This window comes from Lissotriton vulgaris, chromosome 8 (genome assembly GCF_964263255.1).
Source record: "Lissotriton vulgaris chromosome 8, aLisVul1.2, whole genome shotgun sequence".
Classification (NCBI taxonomy): domain Eukaryota; kingdom Metazoa; phylum Chordata; class Amphibia; order Caudata; family Salamandridae; genus Lissotriton; species Lissotriton vulgaris.
This window is the reverse complement of record NC_141696.1, coordinates 1,486,100,801-1,486,122,281: the sequence shown is the minus strand read 5'-3', so window position 1 is coordinate 1,486,122,281 and position 21,481 is coordinate 1,486,100,801. Positions and strand designations below refer to the sequence as shown.

The window sequence follows — 21,481 nt, the reverse complement described above, 5'->3', positions numbered from 1 at the left end:
TCGAAGGATGAGCACTAAGAGGACCAAGAACATGCCTAAGAGTGCTGTGTGGGGGGGGCACACCATAGGACCAGGGTCATGGGTACCATGTGGAGCAGAAAGACTAGTACCTGGCGGAAGAAGGGCCAGGAAGATCAGGAGGACCAGAACAACCAGAGCCAGAAAGACTGAGGAAACTGGACCTGGATGGACCAGGATTCAAACAATGAGGCTCTGAAGAACTCAGACAAAGAGAACCAGAACCAAGAGGGTCCAGATCGTGTGCAGTGTCAGAAGAGCCATGAGGACAAGGGGCAGAGCCAAGAGGACCAGGATGATCCAAACCAGGAAGACAAGGACTAAGAGGGCAAGGCTTAAGAGGATCGGGACACAAGAGGCCAGGTGGACAGAGAAGACCAGCAGGACCAGGAACTGAGGTATCAGGAATTGGATAAGCAGGGTATGAAGGATCAGAATGACCAGATCAAGGGGTTGGGGGTCAAGAGAATCAGGAGGGAAGATGAAGAGCTATGAGAAAGAGGCCTGGAAGGACAATGTTGGGCAGGAGGACCAAAACCAAGAGTTTTAGACATACAAGGACCCCAACAACAACCAGAAACAAAAGAATCAGGTCTAGTGGGCACAAAACCAGAAAGAGAATACAAACTGTAATGACCGGAGATATGAAGACTAGTGATAAGCAAAGCAGACTGAGAGTGCGGAAGACTAGGAGAACAGGACCTGAAAAATCAGAAGGAGATGGCCAGGCAACCAGAGCCAGCAGGACATGAGCTAAGAGGACCAGGGCAAGGGGGACCAGTGGAACCACAAACAAAGAGAAAAGGAAAATCAAGTCACCGGGGCCAGGACAGCATACCAGGATAAGGAGGACCAGGATGAGTAGAAAAAGGAGGACCAGGACAAGGAGGGCCAAGATGACAGGAGCCAGGATGACCAAACCGAGTGGTTAAGAACAGAATGAGATGAAGAAGTAGACAGGTTAGTGCAGAATCAGGGGGATCAGAGCCAAAAGTATCATGGCGAATTGGAAGAGGACCAGGAGAAGTAGACAGGGCAGGACCAGGTGGACTAGGGCCATTCAGAAGAGACCAGATTGGTGAGGATAAAAAAATCATAATAAGAAGAACCAGGAATAGGGGTAGGAGTACCAGAAGGGTCACAGCAAGAGGACCAGGACCTGAAGTACCAACTGGAGCAGGAGGACCAAGCTGACGCTGATCGGGGTGACCAGGAAAACCCGAGCTAGCAGGACTAATGGGACCAGACAAAGACCAAAATGAACAGACTCAGCTCAAGAGCACCTAATAAGGTGGACCAGGGCAAGGAGAATCAGGATGATCCATACCAGGAAGACTAGGACTCACAGTGAGGATCAGTAGGGCCAGGATCAGGTGGTCGAGGAAGGGCTAATGCATAGAAGGGCCAGGAGCAGGGCCAGGAAGACGAGGGTCAGGACGGACTAGAACTAGGAGCTCCAGATTCAGAAAACCAATATCTTGGAGACCAGAACTAGTTGGATCATGGCCAGGATGAGAATCAGGTGGACCAAAACAACCCAGAAAAACGGGCACTTGGAATAGGACCAGAAGGGAGACCAACACTAGAAGGCGCAGAAGGACCTGGAGGAGAAGGAAGAAGAGAAGGGTCAGGAAGACACCTGTTTAAATCTATGCCACATGAACCTGGATATCCCTTTTTTTAACAGCTCTTATTCTTGCTTCTTATACTGTCCACCCGCAGGAACCGCCATCTTTTTTAGCCAACATATGGAACTGGTCAATATTTCCTGAAAAATCAGAGCCTGCAAAGGAACTAAAAAGCCAGGACTGCTGCACTCGGAGTGATAGCAGACGCTGTCTGATGCTGACACAGTAATCTAGGGTGGATGAGGTGGCCGGAGAACTGAAACTTATCAGAGGGTCCCAAATGTGGATGGGTGAAACTGAGTTTGGCCTGTGACGAATGGCAGAAAGAGTATATGAAACTCTGCTAGCTAAAGTCATCAAAAATAATAAGGCTCAGATAAACAGGAGAGGGGGTGAGGGAGGCTCTCGATAGATTGCCACCTATAGAAGCATTCTGAATTACAAAGCTGATTGCCAGCTGTGATAGCACTGGGAACCAACGCCAGCAGTGACAGATTCAGCACCAGACTTGTGGTCTGTGAAACTCTGAGGTGAAGGGTGGTGGAGATACATATGTTGCAGAAATGTTTGGAAGGCCAGCAGAGAAGCAATGAGTGTCAACACCTGTTGAATAGTCTGTGTGACTCCCAGACTTCTGAGTTGACATTCAATGTGCATGTATGTGCAGTGGATATGCAGCAAATGTGCAGCACTAAGACTCTGTGTGTGGTGAAAGTCTAAGTGCATGCACCAAAATGCATCCCATGGTGCATTTTGCATGATGTGATGGAGAGTAGACACAGCTTCCCTAGACTGTGGAAGTGTAAAACTGCATCTCTATGGACGGAGGTTGGTGACTCAGAACTGAATTGAGGGATGATGGAGAAAAGGCTACCCACAGATTTTCTGTGGTCCTTCTTAGCAAAGGGCTGCTAATTACTTCTTCCTGAGTGACGACATACTGTAGATGTTAGGAGTGAGAGGTGGGTCAGAGGTTTCTTTTTATTAAGGATGACAACATTTCTAAGCAGGGCAGCCCTTTTGTCTGTGCCTGATGACTGCCCAGAAAGGCTGAAGACAGCCAGGTGCCGAGACCTCACGCTTCACTGTCTCCTTGTTTTGGATACTCCTGCTTGGAGCCAGCACTATTGCTTCTTCTGTGAGAGTCATCACCTATAATACAAAGGTTGTGTCTAAGCTACAACCAGAAAATGACTTTTAAATGAGAATCACCTCAAATTAGTTCTCAAGCCTCAACAGTGGATCCACCTCCCCTGTCCGGGAAATGGGTATAAAAGTGGAACTGTGAAATGATTGATCCCTACGTTACAAGAATGGAGGTAACAAAATGTCTCTGTGTATTCAATGTCTTATTTCTTACAATGCTTGTAATAAAGTCAATAAATACAATATCTCTGTGAATTTAGTTTCTGCTGTGTCTTTGATGTATATATTTACTGAAAATATTCAATCGTATTCCAGCGACACTCAGCGCAGTAATTATAATATAAGCACAAGGATAGAAATGGAGAAATATTCAATGTACTTCCTTCAATGTAAGCTCAGTATCACGAAGGTGCAGTGAACAATAGTAAAGGAAGGGCTGTATATTTCTATCCTATCCTAAATACCTAGTTGCAGATGAAAGAGAAAGATCATTATAGATTTAGATGAGGAGACCAATTAATTATAATTCCATTCCTATGTTTGTGGCTCCTCGACTGAATAACTTTCTCTGGCGGCCTGACAGAGTAGGGGTCTTTGGAGGACAAACTTTACACCTTCCAAACTATTTGGGTAAAATGTGTCGGCAAGGTGACAAGAAAAAAAGTAATGACCCTAACACCTTAGGAGAAAACTCCCAATGTGTGAGAGCAATTCATTTTTATTTTAGGAATTTGTTTTTGTAAAACAAATAAATTTTGAAACATCCTGCTATCATGTCTGATGATATTATCTGTCAAACATTTCCTGCATGGACAAGAACTGCTATAACAGCAGTGCCTGGCAAGATAGCCCCATGAAGGGCCAGATCTTTCAGATCTTTCTGGAACCCCCTGCAATTATGTATTTTGTGAAGCAACTTATTAGCGCATAGATCGGTTTGTAAAATACTATTCCATTCGACAAACAGTATGTGTGCAATTGGTGACCACATTTTGCAAATTAAACAATAATACATTAGGACTCTAACTTTCAAAAAGAGATGGATGGCAATTGTATTCACTCCTTGTTTGCAGTTCTACCTCATGGCAAGTACCTTTTGAAATCTGCATAAGGCATAATAACACAACATTTAAGCTGTTTAGCCCCATTCAGTAAAATTCTGAAGTTCCTCTGCTATGTGCTCGGCTACTGGCCAGGTTGTTCATACTATATGCTATTTAGTGAGCCACCATGTGAATAATGACGTTTCTTTTCTATTTGCAAGGCCACAAGTAAAATAGTACATCATTTCTGCTACTTAGCCAGCAGCCAGGTAAATAATGACTTTTTTTTATATTTGCCAGGTTACGGCCAAAATAGTATATATTATCTTATATTAAACCAGCAGCCAGGAAAATAATTACATTTACTTCCGGGAGACAGCCGCTGATCGTGTAGGTACACGGAGGGGAGCCGTGTGCGCTAAAAGAAACGCCGCATGAAGACATCCCACGCTGTCGTTTCCGTAGGGGCGTAATCATGTCCCTTTTGAAGTCTTTTCATACATCCCTACCAAGTGTGTAGTGAGGTGTTGACGGACAATTTCCGTTTTATTACACTGTATATATTTTTTACACTTAGAGCCTCTCGGGAGGGTGCGCCTTAGCGCGCGCATACCACCGGAGGACTTTTTGATATAGGTCCTGAAGAAAGCTGAGCGATACGCCTACAACAGCTGAAACATGTCGACCAATTTATGCCTCTGACTTAGGATTCCGGTTCCTTAATTAAGAACCTGGGGAGTCCGCTCACTCTGTTTTTAATCGATGCGGGCTGGCCATTATTAAAAAAATTTCTAAAGGCACAACCCATGCATTTTTTAATTAATTTTTTGACACATTTGCACAATCACAGTTAGTCACCTCTTAATTTGGGCACTGTTGCACTCACCACATCCTGCTCCGCTGTAACCAGGCGTCGTAGCACGCTGGGGAGACATTCGGTCACCCCAGCGGGGACCCGATGATGAAGCATGTCACCAACTAGTGGTGAGTGAGGGTCCTTCAAAGAAGTAGGGTTCTCTCCCTCCACCCATGATTGGGTGACCAGCAAGCCCCTAGACTTTCCTCCAGTTGATGATAGTCTCTTGGGCTTAACCGGGGACTTTGAGACTACCCCGCTGTGTGCACTGCACGCGTGTGAGCATTGATCACGCGTGCGACGCACAGCAGAGTTTATTTCTTACAAACCTTTTAACTATCACATTTATTCCTTTGTATCACAGTCACTCCTTTGTTGTTTATAATTTATTTAGTATTCACATAACTGCTGGCCAAGCTGTGAATAATGTCTTCTGTTTTGGCAGCAGCCGGGTATTGAGTGAAGTTTCTTTGCTGTTTGCTTAACTACTGGTCCAATAGTACTTAACCTCTGCTAATTAGCCAGTGACAAGTTACATTGTGAATTTTCCTTGTTATTTGATTTGCTGGTGGCCAGAATAGTACATCATCTCTATTATTTAGCGAACGTCTGGGTAAATATCAACACTTCCCTGCTATTTGCAGGCAGCCAGCCAAACTGTAAATAATTTCAACTATTCAGCCAGCAGCCAGTAAATCGCAGAGAAAATTCACTATTTACCCTGTGGCTAGCTAAATAGCTGCTACTTTTTTTTTTACATAACTGGTTCTACTATTAAGCTCAACTGAACAATTTGGGAAGAATAAAAGGTTGAATCAGCTTTTTTGGACATCAATTGGCCTGCAGTGATAGTCAATTGGGCTGCAGTGATAGTCAATTGGCCTGCAGTGATAGTCAATTGGCCTGCAGTGATAGTCAATTGGGCTGCAGTGATAGTCAATTGGTCTGCATTGATAGTCAATTGGCCTGCAGTGATTGTCAATGGGCCTGCAGTGATAGTCAATTGGCCTGCAGTGATAGTCAATTGGGCTGCAGTGATAGTCAATTGGCCTGCATTGATAGTCAATTGGCCTGCAGTGATAGTCAAGTGGCCTGCAGTGATAGTCAATTGGCCTGCAGTGATAGTCAATTGGGCTGCAGTGATAGTCAATTGGCTTGCAGTGATAGTCAATTGGTCTGCAGTGATAGTCAATTGGCCTGCAGTGGTAGTCAATTGGGCTGCAGTGATAGTCAATTGGCCTGCATTGATAGTCAATTGGCCTGCAGTGATAGTCAAGTGGCCTGCAGTGATAGTCAATTGGCCTGCAGTGATAGTCAATTGGGCTGCAGTGATAGTCAATTGGCTTGCAGTGATAGTCAATTGGTCTGCAGTGATAGTCAATTGGCCTGCAGTGGTAGTCAATTGGGCTGCAGTGATAGTCAATTGGCCTGCAGTGATAGTCAGTGATAGTCAATTGGCCTGCAGTGATAGTCAATTGGCCTGCAGTGATAGTCAATTGGCCTGCAGTGATAGTCAATTGGTCTGCATTGATAGTCAATTGGCCTGCAGTGATAGTCAATGGGCCTGCAGTGATAGTCAAGTGGCCTGCAGTGATAGTCAATTGGGCTGCAGTGATAGTCAATTGGCCTGCAGTGATTGTCAATGGGCCTGCAGTGATAGTCAATTGGCCTGCAGTGATAGTCAATTGGGCTGCAGTGATAGTCAATTGGCCTGCATTGATAGTCAATTGGCCTGCAGTGATAGTCAAGTGGCCTGCAGTGATAGTCAATTGGCCTGCAGTGGTAGTCAATTGGGCTGCAGTGATAGTCAATTGGCCTGCATTGATAGTCAATTGGCCTGCAGTGATAGTCAAGTGGCCTGCAGTGATAGTCAATTGGCCTGCAGTGATAGTCAATTGGGCTGCAGTGATAGTCAATTGGCTTGCAGTGATAGTCAATTGGTCTGCAGTGATAGTCAATTGGGCTGCAGTGGTAGTCAATTGGTCTGCAGTGATAGTCAATTGGTCTGCATTGATAGTCATAGTCAATTGGCCTGCAGTGATAGTCAATTGGCCTGCAGTGATAGTCAATTGGTCTGCAGTGATAGTCAATTGGTCTGCATTGATAGTCAATTGGCCTGCAGTGATAGTCAATGGGCCTGCAGTGATAGTCAAGTGGCCTGCAGTGATAGTCAATTGGGCTGCAGTGATAGTCAATTGGCTTGCAGTGATAGTCAATTGGTCTGCAGTGATAGTCAATTGGCCTGCAGTGGTAGTCAATTGGGCTGCAGTGATAGTCAATTGGCCTGCATTGATAGTCAATTGGCCTGCAGTGATAGTCAAGTGGCCTGCAGTGATAGTCAATTGGCCTGCAGTGATAGTCAATTGGCCTGCAGTGATAGTCAATTGGCATGCAGTGATAGTCAATTGGTCTGCATTGATAGTCAATTGGCCTGCAGTGATAGTCAATGGGCCTGCAGTGATAGTCAAGTGGCCTGCAGTGATAGTCAATTGGGCTGCAGTGATAGTCAATTGGCCTGCAGTGATTGTCAATGGGCCTGCAGTGATAGTCAATTGGCCTGCAGTGATAGTCAATTGGGCTGCAGTGATAGTCAATTGGCCTGCATTGATAGTCAATTGGCCTGCAGTGATAGTCAAGTGGCCTGCAGTGATAGTCAATTGGCCTGCAGTGATAGTCAATTGGGCTGCAGTGATAGTCAATTTGCTTGCAGTGATAGTCAATTGGTCTGCAGTGATAGTCAATTGGCCTGCAGTGGTAGTCAATTGGGCTGCAGTGATAGTCAATTGGCCTGCATTGATAGTCAATTGGCCTGCAGTGATAGTCAAGTGGCCTGCAGTGATAGTCAATTGGCCTGCAGTGATAGTCAATTGGGCTGCAGTGATAGTCAATTGGCTTGCAGTGATAGTCAATTGGTCTGCAGTGATAGTCAATTGGCCTGCAGTGGTAGTCAATTGGTCTGCAGTGATAGTCAATTGGTCTGCATTGATAGTCATAGTCAATTGGCCTGCAGTGATAGTCAATTGGCCTGCAGTGATAGTCAATTGGTCTGCAGTGATAGTCAATTGGTCTGCATTGATAGTCAATTGGCCTGCAGTGATAGTCAATGGGCCTGCAGTGATAGTCAAGTGGCCTGCAGTGATAGTCAATTGGGCTGCAGTGATAGTCAATTGGCCTGCATTGATGGTCAATTGGCCTGCAGTGATAGTCAATTGGCCTGCAGTGATAGTCAATTGGCCTGCAGTGATAGTCAATTGGCCTGCAGTGATAGTCAATCGGCCTGCAGTGATAGTCAATTGGGCTGCAGTGATAGTCAATTGGCCTGCAGTGATAGTCAATCGGTCTGCAGTGATAGTCAATTGGCTTGCAGTGATAGTCAATTGGTCTGCAGTGATAGTCAATTGGGCTGCAGTGATAGTCAAGTGGCCTGCAGTGATAGTCAATCGGTCTGCAGTGATAGTCAATTGGCCTGCAGTGATAGTCAATTGGGCTGCAGTGATAGTCAAGTGGCCTGCAGTGATAGTCAATTGGTCTGCAGTGATAGTCAATTGGTCTGCATTGATAGTCAATTGGCCTGCAGTGATAGTCAATTGGCCTGCAGTGATAGTCAATCGGCCTGCAGTGATAGTCAATTGGGCTGCAGTGATAGTCAATTGGCCTGCAGTGATAGTCAATTGGCTTGCAGTGATAGTCAATTGGCTTGCAGTGATAGTCAATCGGTCTGCATTGATAGTCAATCGGCCTGCAGTGATAGTCAATTGGCCTGCAGTGATAGTCAATCGGCCTGCAGTGATAGTCAATCGGCCTGCAGTGATAGTCAATCGGCCTGCAGTGATAGTCAATTGGCTTGCAGTGATAGTCAATCGGTCTGCAGTGATAGTCAATTGGCTTGCAGTGATAGTCAATCGGTCTGCAGTGATAGTCAATTGGCTTGCAGTGATAGTCAATCGGTCTGCAGTGATAGTCAATTGGCCTGCAGTGATAGTCATATACCACGTCACCCACCCGCTCTCACCACAAAGACTGAGAGTCCAGTCCATCTATGAGGTAGGGGAGCAGGTACAATCTGTAAAAATCACAAAACAGAAGGGGATCAGAGGTGGCCTCTGCTTGTGAAAAGGGCCTCATATGCAGAGACTGCCAGGGACACCCAAGGATGATAAGGAGCCTGAAGGAGTCCAAAACTGCTGAAGCATTCCAGTGAACAAATGCTGAGGAAATCATAGGCCACCGACAGTATAGGAGTGCAGGTTAAACAGAAACAAACGACTGTCAGAGAGAGATTGAGAAGTTACAAAGATGTACAGGGAGGGCAAGAGGCTGGTGGGAGTAGAGGAAGAAAGAGGCCTGCATAGGGAGAGCAGACATTCAAACAGGAACAAAGAGCCCAAGGCTGCCAGTAATGTACGCCAAGCATCTTTGTGGCAGTCCCCTAACACTTCCACAACACCCCCCCCCCACTTACTTCCACCTTAGTAACCAAGGGCACCTAATCTACAGTGAAACTTCAGTCGTTATCCTGCAGCAGGCTTAATAATTTAGAGTGTCTGCTATTTAATCGGCAACAGCATAAATGATTTCTCTATCAAATGGTACCTAATCTCTTTTGTTTTGTCGGTGTCTGTGTAAATAGTGAAGCTTCTTTGCTAGTTGCATGGCCGTCGGGCGTATAGTACATGGTCTCTGCCATTTAGTCGGCGGACGGGAAAATAATGAATTTTCTTTGCTGATTGCACTACTGCTGGCCAAATAGTGCATAATCTCTGCTATATAGTCATCAGTTGGGTAAATAATGAAGTTTCTTTGCTGTTTTCCCAGTTGCCAGTCAAATAGTGTGCCATTTAGTTGGATGCCAGGTAAGTAGTGAAGTTTCTTAGCTGTTTGCATGGTCGCTGGTGAAATGCTCCATGTTCTCTACAGTTTTAGTCAGCAGCCAGATAAATAGTGAAGTCTCTTTGTTGTTTGCACAGTCGCAAGACAAATAGTACATGATCTCTGCTATCTAGCCTGTCAATGTCAATGTCAATGTCAAAGGCTTTTGTATAGCGCAACAATTCACCAAAAGAGGTCTCAGCCTGCAGCCCTAATATTACAGAATCTCTTCTATCTAGTCAGTGGTCGCATACATAATGAACATCTTTGCCGTTTGAACCCCACCGGACAAATAGTCCATGATCTCTGCTATCTAGTAGCTGCTGGGTAAATAGTGAAGTGTCTTTGCTAATTGCGTGGCCGCTGGCCTGATAGTACATCATCTCTGCTCTTTAATCAGTGAATGAGTGAAAGTCTCGAACTTGTTTCAGAAATGTGAGGAATGCAAGGTATGTTTAATGTGGCTCTAACAGGGCCAAGTAAAATGCAGAAGCAATTGTTGTGTTTGATTTCAGTCTGTCTTTGTTTAGGAAAGCTGCATTTGCTAGTAGCAATGCATGGTCTGGAAATACAGGAAATGTTTAATAGTGTTGGCCTCATAACTGTGAAATAGAGGTTTTGAAGCCACTGGCAACCAATAAATAAAATAATTGCATTGTGTTATATATACATGTATATGAATGTATAAACACATATGTACACAATTACCTTACCTATACTTACAATACGGGCTACAGACATCTGCGAAGCTCACACGTAATGCAGCGTCTTACCCTCAGCAATGTTGGGGACACAGACACCAATTTAAAAAAGCCAAGAGAGACTGTAATGATGCAAAATTCAGCAGCCAGGCTGACTTTGAGTTTGCAAGAGTGAGCACACAAAACCCACTCTACACTCTCTTCCTTTAGAGCTCAGAATCTTACTCAAAGCTCCCTGCACTAGGCATAAACTCTATAGAAGAAAAAGGCCAGGCTGTCTGAAAAAAACATGGCCCCACAATATCCGCAAAAAGAGGAGGCATGACAACAGGAGACGTATCGACCAGGAGGTGAGCCAGGTGGGTGCCTCTTTCCGGGCCATGATAAATTCCACATTACTGGATCTTTCAATATTTCTGCACATTGTAAAATGTGACAACCGGCTAATTATATAATAATTGATTTATTTGAATTGATGAATGAAAGGTGGCTGATTGAATTTTGGTATCATTACGTGCAGTATATAGCATCATCAACAGCATACTGACTACCATAGGAGTCAGGGTAATAAAAGAATACCCATACAAATTAAAAATGGATATGGAAAGCAACCTAGATGCTTCAGCTCCGCTATAATTTGATTGTAGTGGCAAGGCAACATACAGCAAAATCAAAACTGAGGCAGTGCTCAAAGAAGGCTAATGAGACAAAAAGACTGTATCATCTATCGAAGAAGGCTCAGCAGACAAAATGAGAATATTTCTTATGCTGGGTCTGGTGGCTTAGTAGACTAACGCGTCCACTGCAGGGGCCTGTGTTTGACCTCAGGGTCTCAGGTTGAATCCCAGCAGGTCTATTCAGCCTTCATCCTTTTGAGGTCGATAAAATGAGTACCATTGAGTTGGGTAACAATAAACAACTGTTATTCAGTGCCAGCATACCCTTCTGGGTGATAGTGCTCTTTACAAATACACGTTATGTTATGCTACAAAAAGACTGAGGCAGACCTCAAAGAAGGATTATTGGACAAAAAGACTGTGTCAGCCACTGAAGAAGGCTGAGTGGACAAAAATATTGAAGCAGCCATCGAAGAAGACTGAGTGGACAAAAAGACAGAGACAGCCATTGAAGAAGGCTGAGTTGACAAAAAGACAGAGACAGCCCTCGAAGAAGGCTGAGGGGTCAAAAAGACTGACACAGCCCTCGAAGAAGGCTGAGCGGACAAAAAGACCGAGACAGCCATTGAAGAAGGCTGAGCGGACAAAAAGACTGGGGCAGCCATTGAAGACGGCTGAGCGGACAAAAAGACAGACAGCCATCGAAGAAGGCTGAGCGGACAAAAAGACTAAGACAGCCCTCGAAGAAGGCTGAGCGGACAAAAAGACTGAGACAGCCATTGAAGAAGGCTGAGCGGACAAAAAGACAGAGACAGCCTCGAAGTAGGCTGAGCGGACAAAATGACTGAGACAGCCATTGAAGACGGCTGAGCGGACAAAAAGACAGAGACAGCCACTGAAGAAAGATTATTGAACAAAAAGACTGAGGCAAGCATTAAAGAAAGCTGACTGGAAAAAAATACTGAAGCAGCCATCGAAGATGTCTGAGGGGCAAAAAATACTGAGGCAGCCATCGAAGAAGACTAAATGGACAAACATACTGAAGCAGCCATCAAAGAAGGCTGAGGGAACAAAACTACTGAGGCAGCCATCGAAGAAAGATTATTGAACAAAAAGACTGAGTCAACCATCGAAAAGGGTAAGCTAGAAAAATATTGCAGCAGCTATTGAAGAAGGCTGAGTGGACAAAAAGACAAGCAGTCATAAAAGAAAGATTATTGGACAAAAAGACTGAGGCAACCATCGAAAAAACTTATCGGACAAAAGGACTAAGGCAGCCATCGAAGAAGGCTGAGGAATCAAATAGACTGAGGCAGTCACTGAAGAAGGCTGAGCGGACAAAAAGACTGAGACAGCTCTCGAAGAAGGCTTAGCGCACAAAAAGACTGAAACAGCCCTCGTAGAAGGCTGAGCAGGCAAAAAGATTGAGACAGCCTTCAAAGAAGGCTGAGCTGACAAAAAGACTAGGACAGACCTCGAAGAAGGCTGAGCAGACAAAAAGACTAGGACAGACCTCGAAGAAGGCTGAGAAGACAAAAAGACTGAGACAGCCCTCGAAGAAGGATGAGCGGACAAAAGACTGAAACAGCCCTCGAAGAAGGCTGAGCGGACAAAAAGACTAGGACAGCCCTCGAAGAAGGATGCCGCCAGACAAAAAGACTAGGACAGACCTTGAAGAAGGCTGAGCAGCCAAAAAGACTGAGACAGCCCTCGAAGAAGGATGAGCGGACAAAAAGACTGAGACAGCCCTCGCAGAAGGCTGAGCGGACAAAAAGACTGGGACAGCCGTCGAAGAAGGCTGAGCAGACAAAAAGACTAGGACAGCCCTCGAAGAAGGCTGAGGGGTCAAAAAGACTGACACAGCCCTCGAAGAAGGCTGAGCGGACAAAAAGACTGAGGCAGTCATTGAAGAAGGCTAAGCAGACAAAAAGACTAGGACAGCCCTCGAAGAAGGCTGAGCAGACAAAAAGACTGAGACAGCCTTCGCAGAAGCCTGAGCGAACAAAAAGACTAGAACAGCCCACGAAGAAGGCTGAGCAGACAAAAAGACTAGGACAGACCTCGAAGAAGGCTGAGCAGACAAAAAGACTGAGACAGCCCTCGAAGAAGGATGAGCAGACAAAAATACTGAGACAGCCCTCGAAGAAGGATGAGAGGACAAAAAGACTGAGACAGCCCTCGAAGAAGGCTGAGCGGACAAAAAGACTAGGACAGCCCTGGAAGAAGGCTGAGCAGACAAAAAGACTAGGACAGCCCTGGAAGAAGGCTGAGCGGACAAAAAGACTAGGACAGCCCTTGAAGAAGGCTGAGCGGGCAAAAAGACTGAGGCAGCCCTCAAAGAAGGCTGAGGGGTCAAAAAGACTGAGACAGCCCTCAAAGAAGGCTGAGCGGACAAAAAGACTAGTACAGCCCTCGAAGAAGGCTGAGCGGACAAAAAGACTGAGACAGCCCTCGCAGAAGGCTGAGCGGACAAAAAGACTTGGACAGCCGTCGAAGAAGGCTGAGCAGACAAAAAGACTAGGACAGCCCTCGAAGAAGGCTGAGCGGACAAAAAGACTGAGACAGCCTTCGCAGAAGGCTGAGCGAACAAAAAGACTAGAACAGCCCACGAAGAAGGCTGAGCAGACAAAAAGACTAGGACAGACCTCGAAGAAGGCTGAGCAGACAAAAAGACTGAGACAGCCCTCGAAGAAGGATGAGAGGACAAAAAGACTGAGGCAGCCCTCAAAGAAGGCTGAGGGGTCAAAAAGACTGAGACAGCCCTCAAAGAAGGCTGAGCGGACAAAAAGACTAGTACAGCCCTCGAAGAAGGCTGAGCGGACAAAAAGACTGAGACAGCCCTCGCAGAAGGCTGAGCGGACAAAAAGACTAGGACAGCCGTCGAAGAAGGCTGAGCAGACAAAAAGACTAGGACAGCCCTCGAAGAAGGCTGAGGGGTCAAAAAGACTGACACAGCCCTCGAAGAAGGCTGAGCGGACAAAAAGACTGAGGCAGTCATTGAAGAAGGCTAAGCAGACAAAAAGACTAGGACAGCCCTCGAAGAAGGCTGAGCGGACAAAAAGACTGAGACAGCCTTCGCAGAAGGCTGAGCGAACAAAAAGACTAGAACAGCCCACGAAGAAGGCTGAGCAGACAAAAAGACTAGGACAGACCTCGAAGAAGGCTGAGCAGACAAAAAGACTGAGACAGCCCTCGAAGAAGGATGAGCAGACAAAAATACTGAGACAGCCCTCGAAGAAGGCTGAGCGGACAAAAAGACTAGGACAGCCCTGGAAAAAGGCTGAGCAGACAAAAAGACTAGGACAGCCCTGGAAGAAGGCTGAGCGGACAAAAAGACTAGGACAGCCCTTGAAGAAGGCTGAGCGGGCAAAAAGACTGAGGCAGCCCTCAAAGAAGGCTGAGGGGTCAAAAAGACTGACACAGCCCTCGAAGAAGGCTGAGCGGACAAAAAAAAATGATGCATCCATTAAAGAAGGTAGAGAAGAAAAAGGCAGAGACAGTCATTGAAGAAGGCTCACTGGAGAAAAAAGTTTGTGTGCGCTGGTCTCGAACTTCACCTAGTGAATATTTTTGAAAAAAAATTGCTTTACATTTAATTACCCACAACTCAAATGATTAGGGCACCAAACCTCTCGGAGACTAACCATAAGTAATTACTCCTTCTTACTGAAAACAGGCATTTACATAACCTATAGCATCCTAACTCACTGCAACACAAACTCGAGCACTCCAAAGTGACTGGAACACAACATCCTAGTCCTCTGTAAGACTGTTGAATACATTAATTACATTCGTTCATTCCTCATAGTAGCCATTCTGCAGCAGAAAATGATTGTGACACAAAATGTCCAATAATGTATTCTAATTTTCAGCAATTAAATAAATCCAGTGCCAGATCCAACACAGACAGTACCTCGATGCATAATGCACCCGTGCTCTTGATTTGGACAGTATACAGCACATTTCAAGTTGATGTTACAGCATAAAGAATAGTCGCTGTGCGACAAATACAGTGTATGTTACCAAACATGGTCATTAGTAAGGGGCAGTGTTTGTTGGCCTGCATGAGCATGGTGGAAGCGGCAAAAGAAGTCTTCAGATTAGCTTCTACAATCTCTTTCCATAAAGGTATTCTAAGAAACCAATAGAAATAACTTTGAGGCAAGACTTGGTTTGCTATGAAGTCACAAAACATGGAAGGAGGATCAGCCAGGGGGAGCCAGGTGTATGCCAGGTAGAGCCAGTTAGATGCCTTCAGCAGGGGCAAAGCCAGATGAGACATTTCATGGCCCACAAAGTGTTTCTGCACATTGTCAAATCAGTTAATTCAGTATTTAACTGAGCATTAAAATGGTCTGGGCATTGCACACCAGGGGGTGGAATTCGATTAAGTTACTCAAATTGATGAATGATTTGTGGTTGGTTGACAATTGGCTAAAACAAGAAGGAGTGAGGGACATGACATGAGATAAAGGTAAGAGGAAACTTGTTTTGGGGAAGTAATCCTTTGCCAGTTCGCTACAAAATGGATGTCTGAGGCTGCTCGGAAGGCAGTAGGCCAACAGTATGGAACAACTACTGTCACTTAGGAAGTCCTGCTCTCCTTTTATGATTTATCAGAGTGTCTGTGCTGCTGTCTGCCGTTAGTCCTTCTTTCGCAGACTATGAAGCTTTGCCTTAGTTTCCTCTTGCTTATTCCTCCAAGCAGCGATGATGTCATCGTCATCCATTTCCTCTTCCTCGTTGTTTTGTCTGCTGTACTGTGACCATCGACCCAATGGTGTTCTTTCTTCCTCTGTGCTGCTACCCTCTTTGGCTTTGTCTGCATCCTTTTCAAAGCTCTGATTGAATTTTCTCTTTGCTCCAAGTTCTGATGCATCACCATTGAGCAAAGCTTCTGATGCCTCAAAGTGACGTGCTCTAGTGTAACTTGATGGTGACTCCGGGGAATCAGGTCGACTGCGCGATTCTGGAGTCGTCCTGGAGAAGAATGGTTCTGGGCTGTCATTCTTTGAGCTGGCGGACGCATTGAATTTTGATTGTGCATAACGGCTGAGTTCTTTGTCCTCCTCCTTTGAAGCTGAGGAGAATATAGACGAGGCTCGATAGCTATCACGCGTACTTTGTTGACAAGTTAATGAGCTGTTCCTCTGTTCTGTTTGAGACCTGAAGATTCTATCACTAATTGATTCGGAGTCTGGATCTCTAGCAGTAGCCCTTCTTGCATACTGGTTGGTACTACTCTCTGAGCACTCTTGATGTATTGTCCTACTTCCAGCTTTCTGGTCGTTGAGCCACTTCTCAACATTGCTTTCTATGGATGACTGCAGACCCCTTGAGAATCCTACGGCAGACATATAGCTGGTTTCAGCTCTGCTTGTGTCTCGGACATCCCTTGAGAAGCCTCCTGGAGAAGCATAGCTTGTTTCAGCTCTACTGGTGTCTCGGACACCCCTCGAGAAGCCTCCCGCCGAAGGATAGCTTACTTCGACTCGGCTGGTATCTTGGTAGTGAAGAGGTCTGTAATTTCCACTTGTGGTATTGAATGAGTCTTCTTCATTTTCATCGTCATCTTCTTTGGCTTTTTTCTTTTTGAACAAAGTGCTACGTTTATTGTCTGTGGCAATTTTCTCTTTTTTATACTCTGACATTTTCTCACTGAGCTCTGTTCTTAGCTCCTTCTCTTTCTTGTTCAGTTCCTTCAGATCTATGTCATCCACAAACAGGCTGTAGAGTGGCTTGCTAGTCTGAGTGATCTTTCCCCTAATGCTGGAACTCAATGAACTATCGCAAGACATCATCGACTGGGTATCAGTGTTTCTGATATCCCGTTGGCGTGACATGGACCCAGCAAAAGATGAACTGCTTTGCATGCTCAGGAGAGACATCTTATCATCATCAGGGTTTCGGCCATGATCACTTGATCTCATGCCGTTACTCACTACAGAAGGGGCACGGGACATCATTAGAATCTCATTCTGCTTCTGAGCGATAGTCTCGTTGACCACATTGGTTATCCAGTTCTGAATGCTAGCCATGGAAATTGCATCACCAGACCCAGGTGTAATATTTGGTAGAGGTGTTATAGGGACTTGAGGAATACCTGGGGCCCCAACAGATTGTGATAATCGAGATCTGTTGCTTTGCATGCTCAAGACAGATGCTGAATCCTCAGCACAAACTCCTGAGTGCACTGATGGCAAAAACGCACTGAGTGGGATACTTCCACTCATTGCACTTTCAGTTTCCCAGCCACATTGGGACTGGCTCTCCTCCAAAGTCTTCCTGGAGCGCTCAAGGATCTCTTCCCGTCTCTGCTTCCTCTTAGCAGAGGCCGAATCATCCCCTTTGGCAAGCTCTACAATCTCATCCTTGTTCTCTGTGCCTACTTTCTTTTGGTGCTTGATCTTCCAAGATTGGTAGGCTGACAAATTGGCGTCTGTCAAATTCTTTTCCTTTGCCTCACCTTGGTCAGCATTTTCTTCCCCCTTAAGGTTTTCACTGGGCTGTGAATCTTTCTTATGTAAGCCATACTGTATCCTTTTTATCTTCCACCTTTCCAGTGCAGTGAGCTTGTCTTTGTTCTTCTTGCAGAAGTTGTAAAAAGAACTGGTCTCAGAGAAAAGGCTCTCCTCGTCTATATCCCGTGGCTTCCTTTCAATCCGGGTAGGGCCTTCTTCTCTTGAGTCTCTGGCATTAGACTGCTTTATAGCTTCTTTTTCAATTTCCTGAATCCTTTTATTCCAGATGTCCCAGGTACTATCCTCTGTGGTTTCAGAATCAACGCGCCGCCTACTCATTCGGTTGATACCACTGGCTTCCAATTGCTGTTTCAACATCTGAATGTCTAAACTACTAACACTTTCTATGTCACTAAGTTCACTTGGAGAATACCTTCTACCTCCCAGGAGAGAGTCTCCATCTTCATCTTCAGACCCGGCCGATTGGTATTTTTCATTTCGACGCTGCCATTCATAGATCAATTTTCCTATATCATCGTCATCCTCACTGGTCTGATCTGGAAGCTCCATTTCTTTACCTTCATTGCTTTTCTTGGGTACTTCACGAGGGGGCAGGCCTTGCTTTACTCTCCAGGCTTCATACAGTTTTTCCTCTTCCTCCTCATCAATAAGAGTAGGTTGCTTGGACACCACACTAGATTTTGCAATTGAGCTCATAACACTTCCCATAACGCTACTAGTTTCCTCCTCTTGCACTGTGATGGAATGCGCCTTCGCCCCCATAACACTCCCAGCATCCTCCTCCTGTACCATTATGGAATGAGCTTTTGCTTCAAGGACTGAGCCCTGGCTTGCCGTTTCATCGTCTCCACTCTCCTGTTCAAACTCTTCCCGCTCTTCCAGTAGGTTGTCATTTATTTCTCTAAGCTGTTTCAAGAAGCCATCATTAGGGTAAATGGCACGCTTCTTCCGGATCGTCATAAGGGCCTCCAGTATAGTCATATGGTGGAAGATCATCAAATATGCAGCAACCATCACCGCCGATCTGCTGGTCCCCATTACACTGTTCACTAAGACTTTGCCTGAAAGAAAACAAGAAAGACAGTCATGAACATTGTAGAGACTATAGCTTTGTGCTCTGAATCCATTGTCACACTATAATTCAAGTTACACACATTAGATGTGTTTACATCAAGGTATTTCCATAAATAAACAGACTAGAACAAAAGAAATTAGATTTTGTGTAGGTTGAGTCGAAGCGATCTCTCACAAGACCATAATTGGATCAACACCACCCCGACAGCAATGATTAATTTGGTGAACTGGTGAGCAAATATGACCCTTTCCCCATCATTCTCTTCTTATATCACTTGCTTTGATATAAATATGTAAAAAATACAAATGAGGTATACACAGGTCCAATTATGCAAGTCACCATTCATTCCACGCATATCACAGCTGATGCAGATATACAAAGCTGTAACACCTAGTATGATGTAGTTGCATTTAAGGTGAGCCTCAAACTTCTAGCCCATTAGCTCAATCCTATGCTCAGGCCACCCTGCCAGAGCTCTGCAAGGTCAGGGTGCTCTCTAATGTGCAGGCCGGAGAATCCCTTCTGATTCTACTACAAAATATCGACCCAGAGAATCTTATGATACAAGAATATCGAGGACAGAATATCGAACTGCAAAATATCAAAAGGTAAAAGCATATAGAGAAGTATAGATTTACTATTCCTAACTCCACATCAATGTACCTGGACGATATATGTACCACATAGGTACAAATATGCAGAGTTAGGTATGGAAAATCTAGATTTACCTGTTGGTATATTTCTTTTCGATATTGTGTCCCATCGATACTCTGAAGTCGATATTCTGGGTGCACACTGTTGGGATTCTTACAACAGAGAACCGATTCAACAAACTAGTCAGATGGCTTTTGTTAGGGTTAATGGAGGTTGGAAAAACACTTTGGACCTATTTCTAAAGGCTCCAATGCCTGCATAGTAGGGTTTACCAGTGTCAACCTGCATGCGTGACTCTGGCAGGTTGCTGAAAAGTGGCAAAAAGGCGTCTATAGAGTTTATGAGCTGGCTGATGAGAGGGGTGTTATGCTGCCCTTTGCCAAGAGCTAAAAACAAAATCATAACCATTTGCTCTAGCACGGCAATTTGGTTGTGGACTTCTGGCATGCAAAAATTAACAAGCTGTGGCATGAATAAGAAGCAGGCAAACAAGAGTGACAAGGAAAGTCAACCAATGTTAAGCAATGAGCAGCCTCAAGCTCCTCTATGTACTTCATCAGTCACAATAGCTCTCGCAACAGACACAGCATGCACTGTCCAATAGGCTCGAACTAAAAACAAGGACACAAATCCTTTGACGCCATTCCTCCAGGGATATGAATGCTATCTCACCTCATGTGGTGAGATTGACCATTGGAATCCTTGCAAAAGGAATGACAGCTCTTAGCTCATCCAACATAAAGTATGCCCCTAGCACCTCAGGCTTCTTGGCTTTGACCACAGAGGAACCTCATTTCTTCACCCTCACTCATCACTATTACATTTTTTATGTATACAATGCTGAATCAGTCCCTAAACTCTTGCACAGGGATACTCTGCTTCCCAGCTACGTCTGTGCTAGATAAATACTAACACAAACATATTTACCCAGGTGAATGTCAACTCATGAGGATTTAGGCATTCTTCCTCCCCTCATATGGTTAGAAGATGTGGCCTTAGGGAAAGCTGGAAGGTCTATGTTTAAGAATACAGTAGCAGAATCATGAACCAGACCTGCTAAGCTCATGCTGGGTTAACGAAAATAACTGAATACCCATGGTGGGTTAACAAAGATGACTGAATACCCAGGGCTGCACTTGAAAAAAAAAAAACAATTGTACTGAGCAGTCGGGGGAAAGCAATACAGCATTCTTCACAACCGGCCCAACACAAGACCATCCCCAGGGGTCTAGACATGCTACCCACACAGACGGCAAAGCTGTAGCAATTCTTGTTCTGATGTTTTGGAATGGTATCTATATCAGGCTGTCTCCTGATCTTGAAGTTTTTATTGAGGACTAGTAGAGAGAGGAGACATCTGCTCAGGCTGTTTGCTCTCTTATTGTGCACACCTGGGATGAGTTATACCATGACCATGCCATAGGAAATGACCCTCTCTCACACAGATTTGTGGCAAGTGACTGGAGTGTTGCCTTATTTTGAGATACAGAAAAGGGCCCAGTGTTGTTGCTATGTACCATAACCACCTTGGACCTAGCTACTGGAATTAAAGAATTTAAGACTGAGAAGACTGCCCTCAACTCAAACAACTTCATGCAGAGGGGTCTATTGGATCCATAACGGCCCCAGGTTTAATCCTGGCTGAGTCTCTTGTACCTGAAACTTGAGAACATTTCAGGGTAGGGAGCTTGGGTACAACAAAAGTGGGTCTAATGGGGTAGGCTTGGACTGGTGGTCCAGCAACCGATGCTAGTGATTTGTTAGGTGACTAAACACGTGTCTCCTTTGCATGGAGATCTACCCTCGAGCAGGATGCCCGTGGCCCTGGAAGTCTCTGTAACCACCTGGTCATCAAGGAGCTGCGTTGAGTTCAGGGAAGAGATTCATAGTCTCTCTGATGGATAAAAACATTCTGGTGCAGGTGAGGCTTTCATCACATCAATATTCAGAAGAGCTTGTATGAATCCAATTCATCTTAATGGAATCAGGAAAACTTTGGGACACTTACCAGGAATCTGAGATCTAAGATAATTGTGATGGACTGGGCCGATCAAATGCAGCCATCTTTCTAAAGGCCGTCTTTGCCTTGAAATTGTCCAGAAAGATGTATCAATTGATATTCTACATGGGAGCTAGGCCACTCCTAGGATGCATAGTTGCAAATACTCTTAAGAGTGTGTTGAGGCTAAAGGACAGCATCCGCTATTGTAATGTTGCTCACCTACAGCAACCTGAAGAAACATCTTGTCTCTCTGGAGACAAAAAGAGTAGTTGCTCAGAAATGCTGCCAGTAGCTTCAATATGTGCATGGAGAGGTATTGTAAAAAGTAGGTTGGTTGCTCTGCATCCTCTTCAAGAGGGTATGGCCAATAATACCCTCTTGAGGAGTCTA

At 45.1% G+C, this 21,481-nt stretch overlaps 1 protein-coding gene across 1 annotated transcript in view; it reads right to left on the bottom strand.

Moving 5' to 3' along the window:
- Positions 1–14,718: 14,718 nt before the first annotated feature.
- The window catches only part of STYXL2 (serine/threonine/tyrosine interacting like 2), a 137,295-nt gene continuing 130,532 nt past the window's right edge, over positions 14,719–21,481 (bottom strand). The window contains exon 6 of the mRNA XM_086935543.1: positions 14,719–18,421. Within this exon, the coding sequence (XP_086791669.1) occupies positions 15,522–18,421 (2,900 nt within the window). The 3' untranslated portion in view covers positions 14,719–15,521. The remainder of the gene's footprint in view (positions 18,422–21,481) is intronic.